The 23,646-nt window shown below is 35.9% G+C and overlaps 1 protein-coding gene across 6 annotated transcripts in view; it reads right to left on the reverse strand.

Moving 5' to 3' along the window:
- ABLIM3 (actin binding LIM protein family member 3) overlaps positions 1-23,646 on the reverse strand; it is a 425,761-nt gene that overhangs the window by 25,668 nt on the left and 376,447 nt on the right. For 5 of the 6 annotated variants that reach the window (XM_053717108.1, XM_053717110.1, XM_053717112.1 and 2 more), the window contains 4 exons: positions 8,162-8,191; positions 7,896-7,954; positions 4,941-5,001; positions 590-3,249 (listed from right to left, as the gene is read on the reverse strand). In XM_053717108.1, coding sequence (XP_053573083.1) covers positions 3,236-3,249; positions 4,941-5,001; positions 7,896-7,954; positions 8,162-8,191 — 164 coding nt within the window. In that variant the 3' untranslated portion in view covers positions 590-3,235. The remainder of the gene's footprint in view (positions 1-589; positions 3,250-4,940; positions 5,002-7,895; positions 7,955-8,161; positions 8,192-23,646) is intronic. The other variant, XM_053717109.1, reaches the window with a different exon arrangement.

A 23,646-nucleotide genomic window follows, 5' to 3' on the forward strand; every position in this document is an offset into this window, starting at 1 on the left:
CTGGATGCCCTCTGGGCAGGCTTTACCACTAGTACATTAATAATCATGATTGTTTTGCAGTTTATATAATATAAATAATAATAATACTAATAATAATATAAGAAGAAGAAGAAGAATGCAATATTATTACTGTTTTTAAATTATTATTTTTCTACTGCAATAAAAATATTTCTTAAATAATATTGAATTTTTAATTATGAAAAAATACATTCATTTTATAAATGGCTCATACTGGCAGTAATGTAAATAATGCAACAAAATATGTGTATTTAAGTTAATAAAAGCCTTTTCTTTTAACACCTACATTTTATAGTATTTTAAAATAGATTATAAGGGCCCTGTCATTATTTAATGATTGAGAAGGTGTTGCCTTGGTAACTGTACCAGCCAGTATTGGTGTTAACAATACCAACTCCTTCCAGGTACCTATTACATGCAGATAGAAGGAGCTATAACACCAGCACATCTACTATCCTGTAGTTCATAATTTATACCTTGATTGTAACAAAGACATGAAAAGGTACTTGCAACAGGTGTTGTGATCTAGCCCTGTGCACCATGGAATGTATCTCCAGCTGTATCTCCTTACCTCCAGCCGTGTTCTGTCTGCATCTTTTGGCAGTCTGGATCTCCCTCTAGTGGTCACCATGAGTAGCTCATAAGGATATATCTACAGTAAAACAATAAATATATATTTTTGTATAGTAGATGGATATGCAGATATAAAATAATACAAAATATAGTAGCTGGGGTAGCAATAAGGGGGCACTATATAACCCTCTGGCAATTCCAAACCTCATAGATGCCATTTGCATTGAATTTACTAAACAAAAGTTGTTTTTTTATGGCTTTATGAGGAGTAAGGATACAGAGATGGGAATAGAAGGGGGGGGGGGTTATATAAATTGAATGGTTAAAGAAATATATAGTGGAAGATTATAACTTGCCACCAATACCTCTACACCCTTAAAATGTAGCATTGTGCACCCCAAAATGTTATTGTCTAGCAACAGGGCACCAAACTGTTTTACATAATGCCAGTCAGCTTTGGTCAGAGGACACAAATTTTACTCAGACTTATGTTAAAAAAACAAAATAAAATCAGATTATAATTACATTTTAGTTAAATGACATAGGAAATGAGTTACTATTAATTTAATTGAACTGTATATGATATTGAAATTTACAAAAAACAAAATGTGGTACATGTGTGTTTAAAGCGACATTGTTTTGTAAAATTTGCTTCCTTTGAAGGTGTTCCTAATGGGTGTTCCTAATGCTCCATTTTACATGTTAGAGGGTTTTAAACAGTTTGCAAATAGCTCCTTTACCTTTATATTGTCATTTTAAATGCTTGATTTTGAATGTTAAAAATATCACCTATAATGAGAATATTTATACTTTTGTGTTATCTAACAAAAAGCTTTGTAAACAAGAATAATCAGCAGCACTGTGGGGGAGGAGTGCCAAATACAAAAATGTTAATTTTGTATTGAATCGACCTTTGTGTATGGACTAACAGTTAAAATACCGAAGCATGTGTTTAAACAACAATAATTAAGAATGTGCTTTCTACAAGCCCAGTCCATTTAAATGGTTTGTGTTTTCAATGAGCAAAAACAGCTATTACATATACAAAAGTAAACCAAATGAGCGATGCAGCTGGTATAATAAATCATTATATACACATTAAAGGGACAGTTTACTCAAAAATTTTCCCCCCTTTAATTTGTTCCCAATTATCGACTTTACCTGCTGGAGTGTATTAAATTGTTTGCAAGTATTTCCATTACCCTTATATTGGCATTTGAAATTGTTTATTTAGCCTGTGGTATCCCCACCTATTCTGAAAGTTTTTAGCCTCCAGGCCAAGCTGTCTTAACAGCCAGTAGAAGAAATTACACTCCCAGTGGGTTATAGAAGAGATAAGGTAATAAAATGTTAATTTTCTATTGTTCTCTCCAAGTATTGGTGATTGGTTTATGGACAGATATAAGATAAAGACACATGTATATTTACACAATGTGATAAAATGAGTTCTGATTATACCTACAAGCTCAACCCATTTTATTAGGCTGTGGCTTCAAAACACAAAATCAGCTAATTCATATACACAATTAAGAATTAAAAAAGCAAATCTCATACAATTTATACTCTGCTGCTGGTAAAAAAATTAATTGGAAACACATTAAGGGAAAAACAATTTTATAGTATACTGTCCCTTTAAGGGGAAATCAATTTTTCAGAACAATGCCCCTTTAATTACCTTACTACAAATCTGAAACCCTTTTTTGGTAAGAAATGACTAATGTCTGTTTTTTACTCAGTGGTTCTGAGGGCCACACAAAAACCCTTGGAGGGCTGGATGCGGCCACTAGGGTGTAGTTTGGGCGCCAATGGCCTAAAACCACCATTGATAGTAACAGATAAGTAAATAACGTGACAAAATACCATACATATTTATAATACTACATAATACAAAACCTACAGCAAATACACAGATTTCTTTGGCAACAATAATTTGTTGCCAGGAAAAGTGATAAACAAAAACTGTGATTACACAATAACTGCATTTCCTTAATAAACTCTCCTAAAGATATTTATATGAAAGCTTATACGAGCATGATATTTGCGGTCCACTCAATAATACCGGCGTACGCAAATATGAGCTGGTATTAAAAGTAAATCACAATGCGAACGCGACATCGCTTTCCCATTGCATGTAACTATACACTTTATTTTGGGGGCAAATGGGGGACATTTTGTTCATTAACCAGAGATCTGATCTCTGGTTAATGAATTTGAGCGCAAAGTGCTACCACAAGCTTGCGGTAGCATTAACCAGCCACTTGTAATGGATGATTATTTAACTTGTGCCAGTAAATGGGCAAATTTGCCAGTTTACAGGAGCATGTTAAAATCACGCTCCACTTGTAATCTAGACCTTAACTAGCTAAAAAACATAACACTTTGACTACATTTGTATTTATTATAAAAAAAAGCTGTATTACACACATTGGGAAAATGGGTAGAAAATTATTAGAAATACAAAATAGAGCATATAACAAATCTATTTGATATTGATTTTGTTTTCAAGATATTGAGAAGGCCCTTATAAGTGTTATTGAACGAACATGGAAACAAAGAAATAGTGGCGTTTTCAGGTGATGGGTAACTCTGTAATGACACGTTGTCATAGCAACTGATCTCTTGTTCCAAGAGAGACTCTCCGTCTTCATACCTTGTACTCTGCAAAATAAGGGAAAAGCCAGATGAGAAAAATATACAGGGAACAAATGTACAAACTGCATTGTAATGTAAAAAGGTTAGCAAGGTAAGTTTCACCTTTTGACCGATAAACAGATCATGTTTGTGAGGGGAACTGGTATAAAAATTAAACTAGATGTTTAAAATTAATAACACAAATAAAATATAAAGAGAGAAGTATAAGAAAAATCCATTTCCTCCCCTGCTCCAGACTTGCCAAAATTTAAAATACAATAAAATCACGATGGCATCTAATTAAAAATAGGACAGGCTTCTATTGATCATCATTAAACATATGTATTTGGGTTATATTTGTCAAATTATTTCAATTTAAAAGTATAGTACCGTACATTATTTATCTACAAATATCACTTTAGATGTTAAGAATTCATTTTATTAATTAAAAAGCTTTTCAATTGGGATTAAAGCTTGTTTTTTTTTGTTTTTTTTAATAAATCAATTTAAATGTAACATGTTGGGTAGCTTTATTCTATACATAAGGATTCTGGGGAAACTAAATTAAAAGCTTGTGATGTTGACATTCAAATTATAAAAATAATGTTCTCCTTGACATTCATTCTGCATTTCCAGTATGCAGTTCACAAGATCATGCAGACTGATACATATACAATGCAGGTTATGTATATAAGAAGTTGCTCAATGACAAATTGTACAGGGTCAAGTTGTTAGTTTTATATAATTCCGCAAACAGGAGGAGGGCCAGATTACAAGTAACGCACTACTGATGAAATAATATTTAAATATCAAGCCCGCGTTAACTTGTGCTCGTATTACAAGTTGAAAGTAAACGCAATCATACGAGCATAAACTAAATTTATGCTGGTCAGGTTAGTGCGACTGAAGACCTCACAAAAAGGGTTAGGGCTAAATTAAATGTTGCACCAAACACAACATAAATATATTTAAATATACATTTACACTCATGTATGCAATATCTAATAAAAATGATACATATTAATAAAAAAGGTTATGTGTTAAAAGGTATATGGTATATGACAAGGTGTTTGACTGCACAGGGCTATAATATGTATGTATGTATGTATGTATCTATCTATCTATCTATCTATCTATCTATCTATCTATCTATCTATCTATACATATATATATATATATATATATATATATATACACACAAATACATGAAGACATGAAAACTCCTTTTTAATAAATTTTAATATTTAATAATGTGTTTTACTGTGTATGTACTGAAAATAATTTACATTCCAGTGTTTTTCACATAGGGGAAAATGTATGGATTTTAAAATAGATATTCCTATATATAAAAATAAATAGAACATTTTCATCTATGTGAAGAACATTAGAATGTAAAATATTAATGACTACCTTCAAGTTAGCATAGTTGGTCTAACGTGGTGTCGAGTTAGCACACAAGCTAAAAATGTTAGGTTTTTTTCAGTTTGCAAACTCCATTGTTGTCTATGGGGAGAAGTAGTTAGCGCAATCACAATATCTGAGGTCCTCAAGTTAGCATAAGTCGGCTACCACTCGCATATATTTTACTTTTTACTTGTAATATGCGCTATAACCTGCGTACATTAAACGTTTTGTGCAAGTGAAAATAGTAAATAGTGATCTACTTGTAATCTAGCCCAGAGATGGTTAATCAATGCTGTATCTTTAGAACTTCATACCTCGCATTCCCCAGTTCACCGCGTTGGCACTGTCATAATGGAACAGCTCAGCGCTGGGCGGCTGAAAGTAACAGATCATATAAGTCAGTTGAACACTTTAGCTTTTATATAAAATGGTTTAGCAGTGAATTGGGAAGTTTGGCAGTGACTCTTTATTTTACCTTACGATTTACTAAGTCAAATGTATTTAGCAATAGTGTGTGAGAACACATTCTATATAACACATATACAGGGCATATAACAAAAGTCACACTCTTTTTATTAACGGCAAACTATGTAGGCATATTAGAAAACTGTTGTAAGCAATTACAGTTCAAATTTATTAAATTGATGGGCTTTCCATAAAACATACATAATTGCTATATTTCTATTTTATGTGAAGCAGTAGGATGACCAGTATAAAATATGTCAATAACTACCAATGGGATTATCTGCTTTTTAGCCATGGTAATCTTGTTATAATGTGACATAAGAATCAGTGACGTTCTTCTATTATAAAGTAACCTTTGTGCTATGAATCCCCCAGTATTTTGTATTAAATAACAAATAGAAAGACTTTCATGTGTCAAGCATGCCTGAGACATTCTGTAAACACTTAGGGGCCGATTTATACACTGTCGGCTTTTATCATTGCACAAGCAGTTCTTGTGAGCTGCTTGTGAAATGCTGCCCCCTGCAGATTCGCGGCCAATCGTCCGCTAGCAGGGAGTGTCAATCAGCCCGATCGTATGAGATTGGGCGGATTGATGTCCGCAGCCTCAGAGCAGGCGGACCAGTTAAGGAGCAGTGGTCTTAAGACTGCTGCTTCATAACTGCTGTTTCCGGCAAGACTGAAGGTTTGCACGGAAACAGGGGCCTCAGGGGCCATTCGGCCCTTGATAAATCGGCCCCTTGGGCTCTTTTAAAACAGAGAAACAAGGGAAATAGCAGAAATCATTTGAACAGCAAAGCATTACTTTTAATATGTCGCTCCCATTTCAGGAACAAAATATCTTATTGAAAAAATATTTAGCATTTTTAATTTTTGCCCACTGTGAAGTCCACTTACGCATTTTGTATGAAACATCAACACCTCTGCATAGTGATTGGCTGGGTTGGAACAAAAAAGCAGCCTTGGTGGGGGGGCAGAGGTAGATTATTCAATTATGGTAAATTAGCATCTTTATTTACTAAAAATAATTATTTTTGCTAAAAGTGCCTTTTGTTTGTTCAGTGAAAGTGATGCAATAAAATCAATGCATCATTCCCATGTCCCATAAAGAAATAATCTACCAAAAGAAGAATAATTTTCTCAAATTTAAATGGGCAAGTGCTTACATTTAGGGATGGGCCAGTGCTTTAACATATTTCATACAAATGTTCAAAGACTATACTTGATACGTTTATTATTATCATATTCTTCAATCAATACAAGTCTATTGGAATTAATATTCAAATTTAATATTCAAATGTCACATTTAAATATTTGGATTTTGCATTTGATATTCATTCAAAATTCAAATGTTAGAATTGGTTCTATAGAAATAAAGTAGTAAGAGAACAAATGTCAAAATAAAATATTTCTTCTAAACATTTCTTCTAAACATTTCTTCTACATATTTCTTCTAATATTTCATAAAACATATTCTCTATAAAATATTTCTTCAACCCTTCAAACCCATTATTTGCCAATATTTTACAAAAAGGCAGACTTTTTTGACACCAATGATGTGATTCTTTTGTGATTGATCATAGGGAACCAATGGTACTGTTCTATTACTTCATTAAAATAAAATCCAAGGTGCACATTTATTGAAAACTTTGGGGACGATTCAATTCTAGGTTGACTCAATTCGATAACATTGTATTTTTTCGACTCCCTATACACCTGCTTCAATATTGGAACTATCACAATGCAAACAATAACATAATTCATGTATTTAAAAAATATCAGATTGGGTATTCGGAAAAGTCACTCATATGATGAATGGACCGCATCACAATCCCCCTGAACACAAGTTATCAACTAAATAACAACTAAATGGAAATATTAAATTTAAAACCAAAGGCACTTGAAAAATGAGCGTCCAACAACACACATCTGATAGACGTTAATGACATTGGCCACTGATCTATGCATGTTCTGACCAAACAAAAAGATGGTGCTGCCCATGCTGATAAGAGCGACAACCCTTTTTGATGATGTTCCAAACACACCAAATAAAAAAAAAACCCATACTGAACTCATCATCAGTATCAGTTAAAGGGACACTGAACCCGATTTTTTTTCTTTTGTGATTCAGATAGAGCATGCAATGTTAAGCAACTTTCTAATTTAATCCTATTATCAATTTTTCTTCGTTCACTTGCTAGCTTTACTTGAAAAAGAAGGCATCTAAGCTTCTTTTTTGTTTCAGAACTCTGGACAGCACTTTTTTATTGGTGGATTAATTTATCCACCAATCAGCAAGAATAACCCAGATTATTCACCAAAAATGGGCCGGCATCTAAACTTACATTCTTGCATTTCAAATAAAGATACCAAGAGAAGGAAGAAAATGTGATAATAGGAGTAAATTAGAAAGTTGCTTAAAATTGCATGCCCTATCTGAATCACAAAAGAAAACATTTGGGTTTAGTGTCCCTTTAAATATAAAAACACAAAGAAAACATTTATACAAGCTAAAAACAGTTGTAGCACATAGAGAAACAGGAGACTTCCAGGAAAGGAGAATGAGGATGAGTAGCTTGGTCAGTTGGTGAGAGGGGCTGGGCAGCCTGGAGAGCAGTTGTATTTTTCGTTTGTATTGATTCAGTTTTTGGTGATTGACAGTCATATTTTAATTTTTAGGACACCTACTACATACATATTATGGGATGCCTCATCATTATTCTTATACAGACACTCAGAGGCTAATGACTAGATATTGCTTCCCCCCACTATTAGTAGTATCTATCATCACTATAGTACTGTACCCTGTGTAGGCCATTTCTTCTGTAGGCTGGCAGTGAAGCCGATTTGGAAATCAAAGGATCTGTAAAGAGATAACAAAATAAGTTGTGTGACGTTATCTTGTTGTGGTGGAGTCTATTACATCAGAAGCTAATCTACTATATAACATTAAATAAATTATATTCTAAAATGCTTCTACAGTCATTTACAGTGATGCAAAGCAATATCTCATGCAGGGGTATGTGACCTTGTCGGTGACATTAGTGCAGAATACACATGTAGTACTTACCGCTGTCTGCAAGATAACGCTTGCTGGGAGCTATGGAGAAAAGAACAGATTACAATTTACTACTTGTTCACTGGTTAATAACTGTCATACTAAATTATGTTATTGAGACATTGTACTCTTAATTATATTTAAAGAGACAGAAACGTTAAAGGGACAGTCAAGTCCAAAATAAACTTTCATGATTCAGATAGAGAATGTCATTTTAAATTACTTTCCAATTTACTTTTATCACCAATTTTGCTTTGTTCTTTTGGTATTCTTAGTTGAAAGCTAAACCTAGGAGGTTCATATGCTAATTTCTTAGACCTTGAAGGCCGCCTCTGCATTTGAAAGTTTTTCACCACTAGAGGACATCTGTTCATGTGTTTCCTATAGATAACATTGAGCCCATGCACGTGAATTTACAGAGGAATTTTGCAAGTCTGTCAAAAGAACTGAAATAAGGGGGCAGTCTGCAGAGGCTTAGATACAAGGTAATAACAGAGGTAAAACGTGTATTATTATAACTGTGTTGGTTATGCAAAACTGGGGAATGGGTAATTAAGGGATTATCTGTCTTTTAAAACAACAAAAAATCTGAGTTGACTGTCCCTTTAAAATTGAAGTGTGCATGGGAGGATTTTAATTTAAACAGAATAATTTTTGCAATATACTTCTATAAGCAAAAATGCTATTGCTGTTTTAGAAGCCTACTCACATATGCTACCTGTAACTAGAGCATCAAACACTAAGAACGCTCAGAGAGTTGGAGGTGGTGTGTATTGGATCAGTGAAAACTTAATTTGCGTCATAAAGCCACTACCGACTCTGTTGTTTCAAAGCTGGGGCACTGGAACATTACAGCATATGTGCATATGCCACTGAAACAGTTAAATAACTTTTACTAGAAGTATTTTTGCTCATGGAAGTATACTGCAAAAATGCTTCAATTTCATTGTTGGCCTTTCTATCCCTTTAAGAGCTTTCCTCCCACACCTTTCAAGTGAAAGGGAAGAGGAACCATCTTTTTGGAACCAAAGGGAATTTATGATTTGACAAGTATTATGTAATAATGTTGTGCATCTGCAATAAACATTTCTGGTCACAAGTCCCTATGTACTAAAACAATCATCACACAAATCAATACAACCTGCCCCATAGGAAGGCATTTGGCTGACCTTCATTAAAATGCCTAATCCCAAATCAGCACAACAGTTTTATTGAATATTGACCATTTCGAATATTGACCATTTTATTGCTAGCATGCCCATCAATGTTTTCAAGGAATCATGGAATAAAGCAGGCAATATGCTAAAAATGTCTACAATATTAAATTCTCTCTATTTTGTTTAGCTCTTTTAACCTCTTAAGGATATTTAATTATTCATTATTCACTATGTCTGTCATAGCAAATGATATGTTAAGCTCCTATAGAAAGTCAATGGAATGGAACCATCTTTCTATTCACTGTGTGCTCTTGTTGCCCCAAACTAAATACTCACCTGTGGCCTCAAAGGTGCTCTCTGCCTTGGCTATTCAAAGCCTGAGTATTGTCAAAGATCTCATTATATAAAGGAACATTGGATTCCTTTAGTTTTATTTGTAGTAGTCCCATTTACATTGGGTAGTCCATGTGGCTATAGAGCCTAGATTTAGAATACAAATAAAATAATGATATTCTTTTATTCATTATGGCTTATCCAGTGGAGTTATTACAGAACAGTAAGGGAATAGCACCACTAGTTATTCAGTACCATCATTTATAAAGATTGTGATGCTGGGATATAAAAGGATTCACAAACAAAATGTTATTTTAAACTTGAAACTGTAAGTGTATACTTATCTGTCAAACTGATGCTGCTGTAGTTTTTGAAAGTACCTATTGCATTTGGCACTTGCAACTATCCATGTGCACTCTTGTGAATTTTAGTTCCTGGTTGCATGCAGACACCACTGACAATTTGAAAGGTAAGTATTTTTGTTTATATGCATTTAAACTGTCAACTCGGAAATAGAGACATGGCTTTAGGGGTATGTATGCACTCAGTTGCGGAAATACCATTGGTGCAGCAGTTGTAGTGGTACCAGGGCCCAGGTGCTGAGGGGGCCATAGCAGCTAGTCTATTCATAGGCATGTGCAGAATATGTACAATTCTAATGCAAGGGAGCATTTTATTAGTGCAGGTTGCAGGTCCATCTATCTATCTATCTATCTATCTATCTATCTATCTATCTATCTATCTATCTATCTATCTATCTATCCTCATAACCATTATACAGAGCAGGATGAATAATGTTACTATTGCTTACTACTGAAGTATCTTTGGGGGGGTGGGGGCAAATGTTTTTTGCACATGGGCCCTCTGTTGAGTAGGTCCGCTACTATATGCACTGTTAAGACCTTCATTTAAATACAATAATTGGCAAGTAGTATTGTTTATAGGGCTGCATATGAGCTTTTTAGTAGTAGCATGATAATGCTGCATCAGCAACATACTGGGTTTTGGGTTGTGATCAGATTTAGGTTTGGGGATGTGGTAGCAGCCTAATTTGGCATTCAACAGCTGAAAGCAACTAGCCTTAAAGGGACAGTATACACCAATTTAAAAATAAGCATAACTATTCATTAAAAAAAAAACAAAAAAACGTTATGAGCTATATAAATAGATCATCTACAAAACATTTATGCAAAGAAAAAAACGAGTGTATAATGTCCCTTTTATCTCCCCTATTGCTGTGGGAATGTCACTGTTGGCTGTGACATTACTGTAGTGACATACAGTACATACACTGTCGTGATATTGAAGCCTATGCTGCAAAATGATAGTACTGGTGACATCCTTGTTAGGGAGAATATTATAGCTAAAAACCTAGCGCATAAAGATAAAGGTATAATACTCCAAATCTAAGGAAAAGTACACTAACAGTAAAAACAAAACAAAACATGTTGTGTTATAGCCGAGTAATGGATCAAATGTGGTGTGTCATATTAAAGGGACATTGTACACTAGATTTTTCTTTGCATAAATGTTTTGTAGATAATACATTTATATAGCCCATCTGGGATTGTTTTTTTAACAATGTATATATATATATATATTTTTTAATGACATTGTGAGGATTTTCAGACTCCTAATCAAGCCCCACAGTGTCAGATGTATACCTGCGTTTACACACCCCTATTGGCTCCTGTTTATGTTATCTGTCTTTTCATATGCAGCGGAGAGGGTCTCTGCTCTTCTTCTTTTCCCAGCCCCTTTCACTGAGTGTCCCAGCCTTACATCATCAGCAGTGCTAAACTGGGTGCTTCTAATACATTTTTAAAAATGTTTTATACTGGATTTGTAAATCAGTATCTGTGCATATTCTTCTTTATAGTAGTGTATATTACATGCAGTTATATGAAAATTGGTGTACACTGTCTCTTTAATGTTTTGATATATGGATAACCAGTCACAGTTCACCCAGAAACCTTCTCAGTCTATTAGCTATGCTCTTCAAAAGTAAAATAGAGTGCGTTTGTGTATTATTTGTGAGACGTACTCCACTAGATGCTGTGTATTTCTATGTAGGTGTAGCTTCAAACAGGAGTGCATCAATCTGAATTTAGAGGACTTTATCAAACGGATATATTGTCTCAGCATAGAAGAAAATGAGAGCACTCTTGGACGCTGAAAGTATTTATTTTTCAAAGCTCAGCAATGTAAAGATAATAAAGCAGATCCAATTCAAGTGGCAAATATAGCTGCAAACTTAAAATAGAAGAATAATAGCTGAAGCCAGTTCTGGATAACATCAACAAACACAATACATCTAAAAACTCTTGGATTTTATTTTAACTCAGAAACTCAGTAGGAAGAAGAGATATTAATTGCTAAGTTCCTGGTCTTTGCAACAATACCAGTATAGTACGTAACTGAGGGTTTGTAGTCTAAGTCTGACTGCACACTAAATGCTTTTTCAATGCCTTTCTGGGGAAAAAAGAAGCAGATCCAAGTGATACAATGTTTAGTAAAAATAAGTAGCCTCGCTGGGTGTTCCTAAGATGATAAATATTTAAAGGGATAAAAAGGTCAAAAATGAAATGTGCATGGATGCATTTCAGTTTCAATTTGAATACTAGTGCTCAGGGCTTCTAACACTACACCTTCTTAGAGAGCCAGCAGTGACTTGTATAATACAAATTAATGTTACAAAATGGTATAGAGTAGTAAGGCGCTAATGTAGCAAAGAGTGCAAAAAATCGAAAAAAATAAAGATTGTGTAACCGTAACTTAACTTAACTTATCACAAAAATTGCAAAGATTCTGTAGTGATATAATGTGTGTGCCACAAAATAAAGTGAAAAACGTGCAACCTAAGTCGATTTATGAACTTATACTATGTGAATTTATAAACAATAAACCAAAAAAGCCAAAGGGGATCTTCCAAATAAAATTAGAAGTATGCCCTCAATCTATTTAGAATGATAAAGAATGGAAAAAAGACCGCCCTTTCTGATGGTGATTGGCAACTACACGGATACACTGTTACAATCCATTGCCATCCTTGTTAGAGACTTAGGACTCGATGATTAAAAGCTCTCTGGGCTGGCGAGATTATTAAAGAATGCTCGCAGTCCTTCTATTTCCCTGGTGTCCCGCTAAGGGGCGTATACTGCATTTCCATATGAAAAATGCAAAATAAAATTCGTATTTTAAACATCATACAAAACAAATATTTGACCCAATCACACAAAAATAAGCAGGGAAAAATTGTATTGTTAAGGTGCATCAAAAATCGTAACAAAGAGGAAGATTCCGGGGGAAGGAGTCAGTTGGCAATCTACGCTGCCTTCCGAAAGGAGATAGTCCCAGCCCCGATCCTGAGGAGGAGAACGCTAACCCTCGTGCCAGGAAGCCTGCATGGTTCAGGCTAGATAAGGGCGTGAGCAACAGAGCCACCCGTCCTTCTACAAGTGCTTTTAGAGCTGCGCTTTTTGTGGCAGGGAAAGAGCTGCCTGCACTGTCTGGAGACCACTATTATGGAGCACACTACCTTTGGCAGCGAGCCTCCTCCCACTGGTGCTGCGAGAGGGGGTCTAGATGAACCGCTGCTCTTGGAAGAAGAGAGGCGCCCGGTAACAGCCTAGAGGAGTGCCCTTTCTCAGAGGTCCTATCCCCCTCCCACTGGTGCTGTGCGATGGGGACCGCTGCCATCTCTTCCATTTGCCAAGCTTCGCCAGGTACATATTCCGGCCTTACACCCACTGCCCTTGCGGCTGCTTCTCCTTCAGATCGGAGGGGGCTTACCTGGCTGGTGGAGGTCCTGGGCAGTGGAGTCACTCGGCTCTTCTGTGGGCATTCCTGGTTCTTTGCCTTTTGCGGCAGGGTGAGAAGTCCCCGGCATGGGCAGGCCACGGCTGGCTACCTAGTTTGGCGCACCTATCCCTCTAACCCCTCCCACCAGTGCCCAGAGAAGAGCTGTGCTGGCTTTATCACTATTTCTTTCCAGCTGATTTACCTTCCTGAAATAGGCCCTGCAGAGAGAGCCACCTTTAGGTTTTTTTGTTGTTTTTTGTTTTCATCTGCCACTTTTTTCTAAGGACCCTAAATCTGGGTAACTTTATGGGTATCTTTTTTTTCTCAGGAGAACAATTTACCTAGGAGTAACGAAGGTTGTTTGTGACATTATAAAGCTCCTGTGTTGACTCAATAACCTTGCTTCAAGACAGCATTTTGTTCCATTCCTATCTACATAAACTCCATTTATTTCAGGACTTCCTTATTATCAGTTTTTAAACTTTTTTTTTCTTTGTTGTCCTGTTCCCCTCGAGGTGTACAACAGTCCTGTTTGCTCAGCGTCCTAAGCGTCCTCCCCCCTTCAGTGCTTTTGAGGGCAGAGATGAGAGTCAAGACCAGGGAATTTAAAAGGCAGAGGGTCTCAGTTTATTCTTCCTATGCCTGCTTTTGTGTATGTGAGGCTCTTCAGTTACATGATACGTGTTTAATTCACCTCTAATTCTGTAATGATATAAGCCTCCTGTCTTACCCTGTTAAAGTTCATAACTTTCTGTATCTGGAGTATTATTTATTATGTATACAATTGCATATGTAAGTTAGTGGTTCTACCTTAATAGTCTGTTCACAGTGGTAGTCCTGATTCTTATTGTTTAGCCATAGGCAGCAAATATTGGCCTCCATTACATCTGGCTCCTATTACACTACCTTTATTAACTAAGTCAGAGCAGTACCTGACATTTCCTCTACTACTCCCCTCTCTTTTTTATACAGATGTCCCTTTTTTAGGGGAGTAACAAGGGCTCTGCTATTACGCTAAACCTGCTATTCTGACTCTTTACATATCTGTACCTATCTTGAGCTGAACTCTCTAATATAGCGATATTAGACATCATCAGGGGGAATCCTTGGGCTAGAGACTTATTCCACTAAGGGTCTCTTATCCTTCGGCTTATGCCACAATTAATTGTCTTCTTAGCACAAAATTGGCTAGCCTAGTGCTTCTTTGCCATTTACTGGTCTTCTTCACAAACTCACTTTATCTAATTAACTTATAATAATTGAAGTCACTTTTCTTTTTCCCCCTTCCCCACTTTCCTCACTCCCCTTCCCTCCCCTTCCCTCCCCCACTCCCCCCCCCCACTATTGATAAACTCACTTACACACTAGACTGTGTTCTTTTTTCTCTTCTCCGCATAACACTCACTGTACATGGACAAATTCCTCACTTTACCTTCCTTCACGACTAAGTCCTATCTAGGCATGGCATAATAAGCACAGAGAGCGAAGAAATAAGAACTCCATAGAGGCCCTGGTGGAAATCCATCCCGAAGCAAATAATATCCCTAAGTGCATGGCTACTCAGGAATCTTAGTCCCTGGTCTCTAATATAATTGAAGCTTTGACTCCTAAATTTGACTCGCAGAAATCAAGCATGACCTTTTGTCCCTCACAACAGAAGTTAGTTGAGCTGAAGGATGTGACTGATTCACATGCCTCCAAGATTAAGAGTAACTATTCTGATTTGGTTAAACTGCAGAATAGATTAGAAGATCTTGAAAACAGATCAAGGAGAAATAATATTAGAGTTATTGGTCTCCCGGAAACTAACCAGCAAGAGGACCTGATGAAATTTATGATACATATCCTTCCACAACTATTAAACATTACTCCTCCATCTTCACCGTTTATAATCGAGAGAGTCCACAGGCTGGGGAGACTCCCTGAGACCCCTAAAACTTTTTCCAAACCTAGGCCCATCATTTCTAGATTCCTGTATTTTCAGGATAAAGTATTGTTTCTTCAACAATTCCGCAAAAATCAAACAATATTTCATAACAACTCTAAAATTTTGCTCTTTCAAGACTTCTCCTTTGAGACATCCATCAAGAGAAGGGAGTTCTCCCCGGTCTGTGGCAAAATGATAAAGGCGGGTTTACAGGCCACAGTTATTTATCCAGCCAGACTGAGGGTAGTTTAAGGTGGTCAAACTTTTTTCTTTGACTCTGCTCTGGAAGCAGAGAAAATGTTTGCTGAGCAGGGGGTTAAGTAAAGTTAGAATTAATGTCTGTGCTCTTTTTTCTTTTTTTTTTTCTTCACTTTTTCTTTATATATATTTTTTTGCTCTATGAGATGTGTATTGGTAAGTCTCCAATTGAGTTAAATAAGGATGTTGTGCAGAATTTTAATGTCCTCTGGTCCTATCTATATTTCCCTCCTCTTCCTCTTCTTCCCCCCCCCACACTCTTTTTGTTCTTCCCCCCAAAAGTTCATCAACCCCCTTCTGACAAGTAAATGATTAAAGACAAGTACCCCATGATTACTTCATGGAACGTTGTCAGCATCACGTCACCAATAAAGCGTAAAACAATTATCTCTCATCTTAAAAAACTAAACACTAACATTGCGTTCATTCAGGAAACACACCTAAACTTAGAAGAATATATGAAATTAAAAACTTCCTGGGTGGGAGAGGTTCTCGCTACTCCTAGTATAGACAGAAAAAGAGGGGTTGCAATTTTACTAGGTAAAAATCTAACATATGAAATTTTACTTACAATAACCAACCTGGACAGTCGGTTTCTGATTCTCAAACTTAGGATAGTAAAATCGATTTATACACTTTGTAACCTGTATGCTCCAAATACCTTTGATCCAAAATTTTGGGACTCTCTTCAATCTAAGATTCTGCAGGTTACAGAGGGCCACTTGGTAATGGCTGGCAACTTCAATATGTTCCCACGTTATCCTCTGGATAGGCTGAGGAGAGGTATACAAAAGAGATAACCTAGAGTCCAAAATGTTCAATACAATTTTCAAAAATCTGGCAGTCAGAGACGTCTGGAGGTCATACAACCCCGATGTCTGAGACTACACATGTTACTTTAGAGCCTTTAAATCTTTTTTCAGGATTGACCTTATCCTGATAAACGAAAGCCTGAACAAGATCGAGGTAAAACCCACAATATCACCAATCTGCATTTCAGATCACGCCCCGATATCTTTAGATATCCCAGGTGAAAGATATTTTTCCCCAGTTTCGCTATTCATCTTCCCAAAATATCTGATTATAAATCTTAAATTCAAAAATTGTTTTAAGGGAAAAATGGATGAATATTCTCATTTTAATGAAGGGCCATTTGCTAAACCCTCAACCTTCTGGGAAGCTGCAAAAGCAGTACTCAGAGGGGAGATTATAGCCTACACCGCGAGGCTGAAAAAGGAGACTAGAGCCAGAGAAAGAGAAATCTCGGCTGCAGTAGTCAACTCTTACAATCGGTTCTGAAGAAAATTGGATAAGATACTCAAGGGCAAAAAACAACCCAAACAGAACTTAAATATCAGGCAAAATTGTATAAACATGGCAATAAGTCAGGGAAGCTATTATCTAGCATTGCGAAAAATAGCAAGAAAACGTCCCTGATCGAGTCAATAAAAGATAAGGGGAGAAGACTTCATACATCTAGAGAAATTCTAGAGTAATTTCACGATTATTATAAAAAATTATACTCCCTTAGAAGCTTGTTAAAGTCAGCTAGCAAAGAATTCTGGGAGAACACCATAACCCCCAGTCATTAGCATTGACTCCAACCTGAGAATGAATGCTACTATCTCAGAACTAGAGGTTACACAAGGTATACAAACTTTAAAATCAGACAAAGCTCCCGGCCCCGACGTGTTACCCAATGAAGTTTACATCTATTATTCCACATTTAACAAAGTTGTTGAATTTTTTCTATGTAGAGGAAGGCCGGATCCCTTTGAATTTTGCAGCTCAAATTCTTAAACAAGGGAAAGATCCCCTTAAAAAAAGAGGTCTGTAAGACTCTGCTCAATACAGACTACAAGTTACTTACATCTATCTTATCTAAAAAACTCCACATAGAATTGATTGAGATTATTCATAAGGACCAGTTTGGCTTCCTCCACAAGCGTAACTTGGCCACAAAGATTAGAGAGCTTTTCTTAACCATTGATTACTTCAAAAATTTAGATGAGAGCGAGGGTAAAGATCTTACAGACGCTGCGATAGCTGCTGTAGACGCTGAAAAAGCGTTCGACTCTGTGCACTATGATCACTTACTAAATACAATTTCTCAGTTTGGGTTTAGAAACAATTTTCCAACCTTGATCAAGAATTTACACACACATTCATCTACTTGTCTAATTATCAATGGCACAGAGTCTCCCACTATATTGCTTGAAAGAGGTACCCACCAAGGCTGCCCTCTCTCTCCGCTACTTTTTGACATTGCAATTGAACCTTTAGCTATTAAGATCAGGCAACAGATAGAGGGAATAAAAATAGGGAAGAAGTAGGTAAAAGTGGCACTGTATGCTGATGATTTGCTTGTTTATCTATCTAATACTTCAGTGAATATTTCAAAGTTGCTTAAATGGATTAACTTGTTTGGTCAGTTTTCTGGCTATAAAATTAACACCACAAAATCAGAACTTTTCTGGGTTAGGGTATGGAAGGAGCCCTCTCTAGAAATCTCATTTAGGATAGTCTCTAGTTCATTTAGATATCTTGGGGTCAATATATCCTCTGATCCTCAAAATTGGTATTCTCTAAATATCGCCCCAATCATCAGCCAAATTAAAACCTATATGAAGAACTGGCAAAATCTCCCTCTTTCTATATCAGGCCGTATTGCTTTATTCAAGATGGTGCTTCTCCCTAAAATATTGTACATCCTGCAAAATTTCTCAATTATTTTAAAAAGCAAGGACATCAAAGGCCTCAATATCGCAATTTTCCATTTTATCTGGCAAAATAAAAGGCCCAGACTCTCCTTTAAAAAATTGTTTCTGCCCAAGAACTTAGGCGGGTTTACCCTTCCTGACCTATACACTTATAACTTGGTCTTCCTCGGGCATATCGCTATAGATTGGATTGTAAATATGGACTATTTTACAAATAACAGCCTAGAATTAAATATGATATATCCTTAATTCACTCTCCTCTCAATCTAGTCCCCAAGCAGGTTAAACAATTTAAATCAATCTACACTGTAATCCAGGCACGGAAAAATTTTTGGAACCCTTGTAAAAACCAATATGAGTATATCTAAGTATCAGATATTTTTGGGCAATCATGAATTTCAAGAAGGCATCCAATCCTCAGTGTTTCATAATTGGCTCAGAAAAGGCCTGTATTTTATGGTGCGATTTTTAAATCAAGCTGCACAAAACATCAAATCATTTGAGGAACTAAAAAAGAAATTAAATCTTGAAAATCTGGACTATTTTGCCTACCTCCAAGCTAGGCACTATGTATCTGTTAGTCAATAATGTTTCCTGGAACTGGTCCAGGGGAAAGTTGGATGACTGGCCATTACTGGCTAAAAATGGACTCATATCAATTTCAACTTGGTATGATTATCTTGCCTCCCAGGCAAAAGATCTGAACCTAATCAACATCGCTCAAAAATGAATAGACTCAACTCCTGAAATCACTAATCATTTTGACTACATAAAAAGATCTCTATCTCTGATCTCCCGTGTTACACTTTCTGTGAACTGGAGAGAGTCCCATTTGAAATTACTATATCGGACATATTATACACCGGAGAAAGGTTACAAATGGCATATCTCTAATTTTAATAAGTGTCCAAAATGTAACCTATCTGCTGTGAATTTAATTCATATGGTTTGGTCTTGTCCTAAAATTTCCCAACTTTGGAAAAAAATAGAGTACTGGTTACTAAATACCCTTAAAGGGACTGTCTACCATAGAATTGTTATTGTTTTAAAAGATAGATAATCCCTTTATTACCCATTCCTCAGTTTTGCATAACCAACACAGTTATATTAATATACTTTTTACCTCTGTGATTACCTTGTATCTAGGAACCTTCTTCCAGCCCCCTGATCACATGACTGTGATTGTTTATTATCTATTGTCTTACATTTAGCATTGTTTTGTGCTAAATCTTAAATAACCCCCTGTGCCTGAACACTGTGTTATCTATATGGCCCACGTGTACTTTTAGTCGTTGTGTTGAAAAGAGATTTCAAAAGCATGTGATAAGAGGCAGCCCTCAAAGGCTTAGAAATTAGCATGTAAGTCTACCTATGTTTAGTTTAAACTAAGAATACCAAGAGAAAAAAGCAAATTTGATGATAAAAGTAATATGGAAAGTTGATTAAAATTACAAGTCCTATCTGAATAATGAAAGTTTAATTTATACTAGACTGTCCCTTTAAGATTACTCCCATCACATTCTCCTTAGGGAAAATAATCTTTCTTTAATATGAGAAGACTGCACCGGAAGACAATAAAATTATCAACCTAGTAATACTGGCCTCCAGAAACCTAATTTTCAAGAATTGGAAGGGTAGATCTGTTCCCAGCATTACAGAAATTAAAAACTATCTTAAAAAGCAATGTATTATCGAGCAGTTGGCTACTGATATGAATTCTGAACATGATATAATTCTTTTTTTTTTCAAAAAATGGTTGACATTCATAAAAATATTTCCTCCTAGAGAAATAGATTACTTGATTTATGATTTCACCCCTCTGAGGAAGCGATAGTGAAACGCGACCGCGTTAGGGGGAGTTTGTTTCTTATTTTAAATTGCTCAACATTGGTTATATAATTTTCTATAATAGCTCAAATTTACAATCTATCTAATTTGTGCTACTGAGGCTTCAGCCTAGGAATACTCATATATTGCTTATCTTACTAATGTTTACTCTGGGTATGCAAATTGTGCTACCATCAGTATATCTAGACTTTTATAATTACCCTTTGCTTATAATTTAACGGCTTGCAAAAGTTGCTGCCGAACTAATTTGTTAGTGACTAGCGGTGTGTAACTTTTTAATACAGCTGGTATGCGAATTGTGCTACCAGATATACAGATGTAATTCAGTACTGCTTAGTGCAAATATTAATCGTAATCCTGATTCAGGCAAAGGGATTTTCACCAAGCTAAAATATTTGGAGAGTAACCAACTAGGGCGAGTGTACTTACCTTTAGAGTAAATATACGTATACCTGGTGACCCTCAATAGGCTAGAAATCCTTACAACAATAAGGCAATAACCTTAATGACAATTGTGTTCAAAAGGATGATACAATGAGATATTACATAGGTATTGCTGACTTCTGACCCGACTGATTTAGCCTTAATATAGAAATTTATTTATTAGACCATTACTTGCGGATCAGCACGCAGCTACAGCAATAGCGTTTCTGATATTTAATGTAACATTAATCTGAAATCTCTTCTTCACATTAATATATTATAATACAATAATATACAGGCTAAGCCGGATTGAACTTCAATCCTATTGGCTGATTAGAACAGCCAATAGGATTGAGGTTGCATTCTATTGGCTGTTCCAATCAGCCAATAGGATTGAAGTTCAATCCTATTGGCTGATTGCATCAGCCAATAGGATTTTTTCTACCTTAATTTCCGATTGGCTGATAGAATTTTATCAGCCAATCGGAATTGAAGGGACGCCATCTTGGATGACGTCATTTAAAGGAACCTTCATTCAGTCGTCTGATGAAGAAAGAAGAGGATGCTCCGCGTCGGATGTCTTGAAGATGGACCCGCTCCACGCCGGATGGATGAAGATAGAAGATGCCGTCTGGATGAAGACTTCTGCCCGTCTGGAGGACCTCTTCTTCCCGGGTTGGATGAAGACTTCTGCCCGTCTGGAGGACCACTTCACCTGGCTTCGTTGAGGACTTCGGCCTGGTTGGGTGAAGACTTCTCAAGGTAGGGTGATCTTCAAGGGGTTAGTGTTAGGTTTTATTAAGGGGGGATTGGGTGGGTTTTAGAGTAGGGTTGGGTGTGGGTGGTGGGTTTTAATGTTGGGGGGTATTGTACTTTTTTTACAGGTAAAAGAGCTGATTACTTTGGGGCAATGCCCCGCAAAAGGCCCTTTTAAGGGCTATTTGTAATTTAGTATAGGGTTTTTATTATTTTGGGGGGCTTTTTTATTTTATTAGGGGGATTAGATTAGGTGTAAATAGTTTAAAAAACTTGTAATTATTTTATTATTTTCTGTAATTTAGTTTTTTTTTCCGTACTTTAGATAATTGTATTTAATTGTATTTAATTGTAGTTAATTTAGGAAATTAATTTAATTATAGTGTAGTGTTAGGTGTAATTGTAACTTAGGTTAGGTTTTATTTTACAGGTAAATTTGTCTTTATTTAACTAGGTAGCTATTAAATAGTTAATAACTATTTAATAACTGTTCTACCTAGTTAAAATAAATACAAAGTTGCCTGTAAAATAAAAATAATCCCTAAGCTAGATACAATGTAACTATTAGTTATATTGTAGCTACCTTAGGGTTTATTTTACAGGTAAGTATTTAGTTTTAAATAGGAATAATTTAGTTAATTATAGTTATTTTATTTAGATTTATTTAAATTATATTTAAGTTAGGGGGTGTTAGGGTTAGACTTAGATTTAGGGGTTAAAAACTTTAATATAGTGGCGGCGACGTTGGGGGCGGCAGATTAGGGGTTAATAAATGTAAGTAGGTGTCGGCGATGTTAGGGACGGCAGATTAAGGGTTAATAAAATTTAACTAGTGTTTGCGAGGCGGGAGTGTGGTGGTTTAGGGGTTAATATATTTATTATAGTGGCGGCTATGTCCGGTTCGGCAGATTAGGGGTTAAACATTTTATTTTAGTGTTTATGATGTGGGGAGGCCTCGGTTTAGGGGTTAATAGGTAGTTTATGGGTGTTAGTGAACATTTTAGCACTTTAGTTAAGAGTTTTATGCTACGCCGTTAGACCATAAAACTCTTAACTACTGACTTTAAAATGCAGTACCAGGCTTGACAGGAGAGGGTCTACCGCTCACTTTTTGGAAGACTCGTAATACCGGCACTATGCAAGTCCCATTGAAAAAATAGGATACGCAATTGACGTAAGTGGATTTGCGGTATTTTCGAGTCTGGACCAAAAAGTGAGCTGTACACCTGTACCTTCAAGACTTGTAATACCAGCGGGCGTTAAAAAGCAGCGTTGGGACCGGCCAACGCTGCTTTTTAAGGCTAACACAAGACTCGCAATCTAGCAGTTAGTCTTGTGTTAAGAGGCATTTCTTCTGGCTCTCAGTCAATGTGGATATACTTGGCAGTTTCCTGTACCAGAGAGGACTGTAAAAGGGGACATTAACATTTTCACCTTTTTTTTCTCTTTTGTTAAGTCATGGGTTAGATGGATATGCCATGTATTTTAGGTATCATTGTCTAGTAATGCATAAATTAATAATTCTAGAAGGTAATTCTTGGAGTCTGAACAGATACTGTTTTGTTTTGCCTAATTTGTTTTAATTTAACTGTCATGTTTATGGATAAGTTATCAATTTAGGCATAGAATACTAGACTCCACTAATTTTGTTTAACTATTGTCTAAACCAGAAAAAAAAATCTCTTTTTTTTTCTTCTTCTGTACATTGTGAAAAACTCAATAAAAAATCAAATAAAACCAAAAAAAAATTATTCACCAAAAAAAAATCGTATTTTAACAAAAAACGTAAAATTTGAGTGTAATTTACACTGGAATAAATCTAATTAAATATGCACTGCGTAAATTGTAATTTTAGTGCACTGGATGTGCAAAAATCACACAGAAATTTGTACTTAGAAATACAAAATGCAAAGCGAATTGTTGTTTTTTCGTAAAATGAGCTGAACATGGGCTGAACATAGGCGTATATGAAAATGTCTCTCTAATCCCAGCGTAATTCTATAAAGATTTTCACACTGCAGATCTCACATTTTTTTCTTGTCATTAAAAGGTGGCGAGCTTTTCTCAAAACGCTCAATATACTTATAATCCTAATAGAAAAACACACACATACGAAAATATAGGTTAATGTAAGATGCTCTATGCCAAAAGCAGCATAATGTGAGTTATATTGGCTGCAGGATTTTAATTTTAAAGTGCTCCCCCTTCTCCCTGATAACTTCACTCCGCACTGTCGGATCAGGTCCAACAGACATTTGATAAATAGGCCTCTAA

The sequence above is a fragment of the Bombina bombina genome, chromosome 6, assembly GCF_027579735.1.
Source record: "Bombina bombina isolate aBomBom1 chromosome 6, aBomBom1.pri, whole genome shotgun sequence".
Classification (NCBI taxonomy): domain Eukaryota; kingdom Metazoa; phylum Chordata; class Amphibia; order Anura; family Bombinatoridae; genus Bombina; species Bombina bombina.